Consider the following 8,965-nt stretch of genomic DNA (forward strand, 5'->3'; position numbering starts at 1 on the left):
AAGTGAGAGCCAGATGTGGTAATTACACATCACAGCCCCCTCTCACATTTGTATTACTTGCCATTCATCTTCTTCCTGTACTTTTTGCCTCAAAGCTCTGTTTTTTCACTTGTACTGCAATAAAATAAAAACCGAACCAATATCGCTAAAATAACTTTTTTAGACTTTGGCAAGAGCTAGTATTTTGCTTCTTGAATTGTTTTATAGAAGTATTTTGCTGCATTTTGACCTTCAAAACCCACTTGGTACTGACATTTAGCGCTGCAATGTGCAAAGCCACCCTGGGCCGAGCTCCACCTTTCCTCGTGCCCCGATGAAACCTACAGGGTGGGAATCGGAGCCAAATCAGCCTCTACAAACATGCCAGAACTTCCCACCACTGTACCCTGCCCTTCAGTGACATGGTCAGTGTCAGTGAGCAGCATCACAGTAAAATTTCTCTTTTCATGTCAGAACGGTGTCAGAAAATGCAGAAATCATTTAAATGCAAGACTGAATTTCCAGAAAACCATTAAGATAGTTAACAAAAAGACTTCTTGGAAACCAGGGTGGCATTAATTTCAAAGCAAAGACAAAAAAGCTAACTAAGGGACTACTCATGCTTAGGGCACCTTAAACTTTCAGGTACAACTTATCCTCAAGGACTGGACTTTCAGGAATAAGGTGAAACTCAAATGCAAAAAGTTGTCAGCTGAAAAGAAGAGGAACACAAACTTACAGGTGATAATCCTTGTGCAAACAGCTCATAACAGCAGGTAGTTAAGAGAAAGACAAAGACAAAGGCGACTGGAATTCATAGGCGGATACACAGCACCAGGGATGGGTAAACATTACTGCCTTGCAGAAATACAGACTCACTGGAAACTCCACACACAGCCACACCTCAGAGAAATAAACTTTATCTGGAGCAGGTGTGAAGGAGGACTATTGAGATGATCAAGGAAATAAAGAGCCTCTCATACTGCTGTGGGAATAGAAAAAGGTTTACTTGTTAAAAAAAAATAAATCAAAAAGTGGATATGATTGCTACCTACAAATAAAATTGGAAGGAAGGACATCAGTAATAAGGATGATAAAAGATAAAAGATGGGCTCAGGCTAATGGACAATAAAATTACACGGATAAAATAGTGTAAAATTACCATGAATTAACCTTTGGCAGGAACTTGGAATGGCTTTAGACATTTTAGCAGAGATTTTAGACAAGCCTTTCAACCGGGAGAAGAGACAAAATGTCATTTCAGATGTAAACAATTTATCCGTAATGTCTTATTATCAAATTCATAATTGAATATTACAGTCATTTCCCTCAGCTAAAGCTTGTACGTGCCACTTCTACTCTACTATTTCTGTCTCATGCTATTGATATTTGAACATTAGCTACTGAAAAAACACTGCAGGAACTGCTTTATCCTCCCAATACTCTTGGATACGAAAAGTCTTTGATATACAGCTCTTTAGTTAACAGTTTTTAATACTGCATCTTTAAGAAAAACTGGTCGGGACTGCTCTATCAGGTTTTTTTATGTCTATTTTACATTTAAAATGAGCAACTGGAGTGTCTTTTGGTAGGGTTCACATGCCACGGTGCACATACCAAAGCAAAATTTGTTTTTTTTTTTTGAACACACGGTGTGAATCTGCACGTCGTGCAAATAAGAAATCACAAGTGCCAGCCAGAAAGGTTGTGCAAAAGATGAATAAAGGCCCCGAAAAACAACACCTGGGCTCTTCCTCAGCTGTCGGGGGGGTTGCAGAGGGGAATGGCAGAGCGGCACTACAATGAGCTGTGTCTCTCCTCCGGCTCCTTGCGACCTGCTTGTCACCATAGTAACTTGGTGCTGCCATAAAAACAGACACCGAGCTGGGGAGGACCAAGATAGCAACCAGCTTTTTTGAAGCCTTTTCATAGGGTTCAAACAAAGCAGCTTCTTTCTTCGTTCATTTCGACAGCAGAAAATAGCTCGCTTTGATTTTTTTAATTTTTTTTTTTTTGTGAAGAGCATACTGTAGAAAAGCAAAGCTAATTAATTACTTCTTCTGTATCGTATTCTGAATGCTTTGACTCTTTGAAGAGCTGGATGAAAAGTCTCATATGTTGTGTGCAATACTTACAAATTCTGTTAATCTACAATGTAGGAAGGTACAGTCCCTGCTGGGTGCCTAATACCAAAGCTTCTGAATAGGTGAGACGGCCTTAATCGCAGTCTGTAGGCTCACTGTGCCCCAAATTAATTTCTAGAAGTACATAAAAACGTTAAACTTGGTACCTACAGCTGCGATTACAAGGTGGAGAAGGCACAGGCAGTTCTGCATCTTGTTGCACCCTTAGCCAATATCTCTCTCATTAGGAGCTACATAATTTATCAGAAACCCGTGGTACACAGGGGATCAGTCTTGTTCTCTCAACCATTATTTATTTTCTTCTGAAAACAGTTTTTTACATCTGTTGATTCCAGCTACGACTCTGACTAAGCATCCTGAGTCAAGGTGACATATCTTATTACTAAACACTACATAGATCAAGTCTGTACAGAACAGCATTTCTATGAAAAGGTGTTTCTAATCCATCCAGAGCAGTAATACTTAGGTGGGGCACATTAAGAGTTTTAGTTATTTTTGTGCTAAGCAGGACCAAGCAGTTCCACCCTTCCGCTGCAGCCACAGTAAGCGTTGCTCATTCAAGAAACCCTCGCTAACAAACAAGGGAAGGAAAACAATTGTTTGAGTCCCACGCTGCCAACTTTCCAGAAGGTGTCAGCCACATTATACAATCCGAGTTCTCAAGCGAGGTACATCTTGACACGGTTCTTCCTTCAACAACCGCTCTTCACTGAAATACGTTAAATTACAGTAGTGTTCCTTAATGGTCCTTTACACAAAACGAGGACAAGCGATCTTAAAGACTTACAATTACATGACTAAGAGGTCAGATGAAGCTTGCAAAGGAGCAAGTGCAAGTATTTAGAGCCAGATAGTCCCCATGCACAGGGTCCTCCTCCTGTCCCTCTCCCCATATGGTAGTGCTCCCAGCTCCCTTGGTGGCCAGAAGCCAACACCAAGCACACTGAAGGCACTTCTTAGGCTGGCACAAGTTTCTCAGGTAGGCACAATTCCACCACGCACACATTCTCAGGACACGATTTCCTTCCAAATAATGGTCCACAGAGTTTCTAGAAGGAAGGAGTAGTCGGGCACAGGCAAACTTCAAGCCACAGGTGGGTTGGGGGTTTTTTGTTGTTGTCTTGGTGTGGTTTTTTTAAAGGTCTAAAAGCTAGAGGAGTTTTGCATCCTGTGCTCATATTCTTTAAACTTTCTCCTAAAGAATAAGTATTTTCACTAGCTGACAAAAAACTTCACCCTACACAACATACTCATTCTTGTCTACAAAGATAGACTTCTACACTAATTTTACTAATAGAAAGTGGAATTTAGATTACAGAAAACTATTTTAGTTCTGAATTTCTTTCAGAGGGCTTTTTAATTACTACTAATTTTATTCCTCATGGAGGTTGCCCCTCTGCACATGAGGTATCTGCCCATATGACCCACAAAAAAGGAAGACTGACAGTAACATTGGGACACTCCTGGAAATGTTCCACCCAGCTCAGCATACCCCCAGGAGAATACACCCTACGAGATGGGGAAGAGCCACGCATAGTTTGTCCTTCTTACATCTAGCATTGCAAATTATATGCTATTCTAGCTGTCACGAACTCAAAGAACATAACCAACTTTTCTTCATAGCTATGAAACTTCTGAAAAAATTAAAGTATTTTCTCAAGCCAGTGACTCCAGGAGTCAGAGCCTTAAAAGTCGCTGTAAAGGATATTCAGACATTCAGTTTTACCTGGCAGGCAAAGCAGTTGGCTTAGTTTATGAGAAAAGGAGAACTGCGTGTTTTGGCAGGTGGCGAAAGAAGAAATCTCCAGGTTCTGAGCTAGGCTGTTTCTGTCTTACCATAATAATGGAATGGAACTTTAAGAAATATTTTTTTTCTCTTGCTTTCTCAAATCTCCTGTGCTATAAGAACTTTCGCTCAGGTGGTTTGGATTACCAGTTGGGTTCTGTTCTCATGTTGCCGGAACAAGCATAAAGAACAGGTTGACTTCTGATGGTTTGAAAAGGCACTGACATACTAGTACAGAAATGTACTGATGATTATATCAATCTGCCTTAAATTAGGTACTCATTTTGCAGTTGTGTTCACAGGGACAAACGCAAAGACCATGTTACCTTGACTTACATGTTGTGTGGCAAAAATTGACCGCTTATCCTGACTAATAACTAATATCACGCCTTTATTTTTCTTAAGGTATCTTTCTTCAAAGTTACTGATTTATGCAAAAGTTCTTTGGTAAGACTACAGCCCCTGGCATTCTCCAAAATGTCCAAAGTTGCTAAACTGAGAAGAATGGAATGTAGTTTTCATCCTTTTTGAAGTCTGGCTTGTTTAGCTGTTCAGCGTTTAATTTAAACTACTTAATTCTAATAGAAATATGGTTAGTTTAATTCTGATTAATTTATTTATGCATTCTAACAAATATTTTATAGGTATTTATAAAATTTAATTCTAGCAGATAGTTGTCTTTGATTTTTTTTAAACAAGAAATAATGAATAACCTTTTAACCAGTAGAATCCCATCAGCTAATTTCTAACATAGTTCCCATGTATGTATAAATGTACTGTAGAAAAATTAGTTACAGATCCCCCATTCAGTTTTCCAAATTGTTGCCTTATATGAGTCAGATGTCACAAGTCCCTCTCAAGAAATGAGATTTTATTTTCTTATTACGGAATCTCAACCTTTATACTATTACTATTTTATAATGCCTATAATATTTGGCACTTATAGCACTGTAGTACATACACCAGGGTCAAAAGATTCATTAACAAGCAAAAAGCATGAAATACTCTCTGGCAAGTGGGATTAAAGTATAATGAACCTAAACCAAATGATTCCTGCATAATTTAAATTGATCAAAAAGTTTCAAGCTGTTACAACTATAAACTAAAACTTTTATGAGACGAACAAGACAACGTGATATTGATGGTAACTAACACCACTGACTCTGTGAGAACTCACAGCTCTAACAGAAGGATGAAATTAAGATACTTTCTCCACTACAGTGAAACTTCATTTCTCCTGGGGAGAATGGAATATATGAATTGCTTTAGTTAAGTTTCATGCTTTTCCAAATGAAAGAATATGAAAGACATTGTTGATTCAGGCACTCCAAACACTATTAATACAAGCTTCCACCCAGAATTTGTATCTTTTATACACCTTAAGACTCTTGATCCAGAGCTAAGAAAGATCATCCTAAACCCCCTAGTTTGAAATTCATTTATATGAACTTGAAGTTCATATAAATACTTCATCTGCTGTCGTACCGAGATTTCCAGTTGGTCAACTCCTGACGTGGAGAAGAGCACGTTTTTGAAAAAGAACAGAGCGAGTACTAGGGAAAACAGCTCTTCCTTAAAGTTATACTGTGTGAAGGCATTCCCAACACTGACTCCATCTGCAAGTCACTATAAAGGGTTCCCTTGACCTGAAACAATTTTTGATAGCTACAGCATTCACAAGTCTAGTTCTGAAAAGAGCCAGAAACCACTTCTAATCCCACCAAAAGACAAACTGCCAGAACATTAATCTAAAATTCTTTAGATATCAGTGGTCACAGCCACTACAGCAAGTAATTTGGCAAGGCAAGACCAGAACAACAGATAAAAGTAGCCTGTGCTGAGCCTTCCCATCTTTACTGTACGCAGTGCAGGAATTTTGCTTCAGACTGTATTTAGCCTGCTCTCCTAGACCAAAAATGCTTTGAAGCTGTTAGGAGAGTCAACCCCAGTGACTGACTCTTATGTACCCTTTGCAGCCAGAAGCACATTTGGTGCACACTTGGAACGGAGGTTCTGGTTTCGCTTCCTCCAAAAGAAATCCAGGTCATGCACAGCAAAATCATTCTGCTGTAAGTGGGGGCAATCTCTTCAAAACTGTGCTACTGCTTTGAATCAAAACCCTAATGGAGAGGGAGGCAGTTACCTACTACTGTCTTATTCTCTAGGTTTTCTCTCTATTCAAACATCTAAATGCTCAGACCTCTTTTCTCGACTTAACTTGTATTTTTCAGCCCTTTTTAGTCTTATAAAAATTCTCCCATTTCTGTTTTCTCCCACCAAACTCTTCGCTGTAACTTTTCTCTCTAAAAGCTACGTTCAGATAATAGATGCCAGCTAAAAGCAACCTCTCCAGTAAAACAGCCAGCCGATTCTCATGCAGTATTTCCATTAACCTAAGATAACACTTCCTTTTCTGGAACAAATGTTGCAACTCATCAAGTTCAGCATCCACTAGAAAGTGAACTTTTGTCTTCTAGGTCAAGATGCTACTATTTATCTGGACATTTTACTTAAAATGCTTAAGCTCTTTCAGCAGCCATGGTCACAAGACTACACCTGAACTTCATGTTACCCCTTCACATCATGAAAGGGTGGTACAGACAAAGAGATGTACTTGAAACATTAATTTCTGTCTTAGGTGTCCACTTTCCTCAAAAGCAGTCCTTGAAGTACCTTAAAATTATGTGGAAATTAAGCTATTACTTCACCCACCCCCAAGTGCACACACACACAGAAACCTCATTGCTTCCTGAACCCAGGTTGAGCAGGGTCCTGGCACTTTTCTAGCTCAGTATCTGTTCTACCTGTGATACTTCTGTCCCACCTTAAACCCTGTGTGAAAGAGTTTGAAGTGTCCAGGGCACACTATGCTTGGAAAGAAAGCCCTGCACAGCACACAGTCCTGCTCTCTGTGGAGACAATGGGAGATGAAGATAAGCAAGCCTAACCTTAGCCACCGGCAGCAGAAGTTGTAACCAAGTGCTAATGAGCTGAAGTGAGCCGCTAATGGCTGTCACTACATTTGACTTTAGTATGGCACTACTTAAAAGAAGCTTCCTGAAAGAAATCTAAGGTGTTTTTTTAATTCTAGAAACTCTCTAGCTAATAACTTCTTTTGCTGACAGCTATGTCTTTAGTTATGTGTACTCAAATGCTTGAAAGAGTCGTCTTTGAGGTTCTCCAGAAGTCGCAGGTATCCTATGGGTGCTGGAGGGGACTTTATGCAGGTATCCTATGGGTGCTGGAGGGGACTTGCTCATGAACGCTTTTGCCAGTGGCAAGCCCTATCAGAGCACTTGTGACTGATGTGACTTTCATCAAGCGTATTAAGAAGTGAAGCTTCAGTCCAGGGTCCTGGGACTGGCGAGTCCTCAAAACGCAAGGCGTTCCTATCGTCCCAGCATGATTCGACTTGCTGTCCGAAAAAAACACATCCAGCAGCCTTTGATCTTCAAAGATGACGGGGAACAGCCTTTGAGGCAGCCAAATGCGTCTTTCTGCATTACCAGATTGCTACAGAGACAGGCAGATGGGTGGAGCAGCCTCCGCGTTCCTGCCGTAGAAGCAGCCCAGCTCTGTGTTAAATTATAGCAGCACAGAAGAGTACATATGGCAAGTGGGAGAAGAGATCCCAAATTCAGCTGTGCAGCTGCTAGGTGGGACCACCCTCTTCAGATAACGCATCGGAGAGACACTTGTTTTGCTACACCCAGGTCAGAACGAGCCAGTCACAGAAATGGCAGAACTGGACAATAAATATCCTGCGCTTCAAAGGGACATTTCACCAGTACGTAGCTCGTATCCCACATTTGGAGGTATTTTAACACATCTGTGTGAATCTTTTGTCTTTAGGACAAGTAGAGGTCAACTGCAGGAAGAAATCAGCCGCACAAAGGATGAAAGTTACGTTACTGTAACTGAGAGTAAAAATCTCTTACCTCACCAAACGCGCCTCTTCCAATCACTTTTATAATTTCAAAGTCATCTCGATGAAGTTGCATTTCCTTCACCAATTTTGTAAATGGTCTTGCTGTTTAGGTGAAAAAAAAAACAAAAAAGGAAAGTTCAGTTATCAAGAGAAATACTGTAAAACAAAATAGCCATAAATCAGAAGTGAAAAGTACTTGTTGCATACCCAGTGCACTTTTTCAATTACTATTAGAACTACAGAAGGAAAAAATATTAACTACGCTAAATAATACTTAGAATTTTTTAAAAAGTTCAGTCCTATGATTGGTTCTGCCTTGTTGCCATTGAGTAAAGAGCAAAGTAGTCTTTCAGAAGGATTCCCATGCCCCCCCCACCTTTCTCTGGGGTTTCAAGAATCAGTGAAGGACCATGTGAAAGCTGAAGAGCTCATTCATTACTGGTAAACTCTAGAGAAAAGCCACCCGATCCTTCAGCCACTAGAATAATTCTCTTCTTAAGCAGAGTTCAGCTTTACTTTTTATTATTTCAGCTAGCACCAGCTAAAGCTTTAACAACCCACTCTCAGGAGATAGCTGTCTCTACTCAAAAGCAATGAAACCATTTTCTACGAGATCTATGGCTAATTTGAGATTTTTCTTTGAACAATTTTTTCTGTTAAGCAACATTCACCCGATCTCAATTAGACCAAGTAGCAAAGGGCTGCAGCCTAAATGTGCCCAGCAATCAACTAACCTACACTTACTTTATTCTGCTCAATACTTCTCTCAAAATATCTGGTTGATAAATTCCACTGCACCTGCAGATCCTATCAGTTTTCTCCCCTCCAGTTCCTGTCCAGAACATTTCATTTATTTCTAGCATATCACAGGATGAGGATAAGTGTTTGGATGCAGCATTTGTTACAATTCACTGCCCTGATTATGAAGACCAAATCAATAAGGAAAAATGGCGGCACAAGCTAATCTGCACATTAGCAAGTATGATGTCGACGAAGATGCTTACACTTCTAAGCACTAAAAAATATAAAATTACTCTTCTCTATCACAAAGATTATTAGACCAAAAAGACTGACGTTTTAAAAGTTCTATTTTTTCCATTTGCAATTGAATAAAACATCACAGAACTG

General features: G+C 39.8%; 1 protein-coding gene across 1 annotated transcript in view; it reads right to left on the minus strand.

Annotated features, from left to right (window-relative positions):
- The window catches only part of CDC42BPB (CDC42 binding protein kinase beta (DMPK-like)), a 66,513-nt gene extending 58,579 nt beyond the window's left edge, over window positions 1-7,934 (minus strand). The window contains exon 1 of the mRNA XM_014957556.1: window positions 7,848-7,934. Coding sequence (XP_014813042.1) covers window positions 7,848-7,910 — 63 coding nt within the window. The 5' untranslated portion in view covers window positions 7,911-7,934. The remainder of the gene's footprint in view (window positions 1-7,847) is intronic.
- Window positions 7,935-8,965: the final 1,031 nt, after the last annotated feature.

The sequence above is a fragment of the Calidris pugnax genome, unplaced genomic scaffold, assembly GCF_001431845.1.
Source record: "Calidris pugnax isolate Ruff unplaced genomic scaffold, ASM143184v1 scaffold211, whole genome shotgun sequence".
Taxonomy (NCBI): domain Eukaryota; kingdom Metazoa; phylum Chordata; class Aves; order Charadriiformes; family Scolopacidae; genus Calidris; species Calidris pugnax.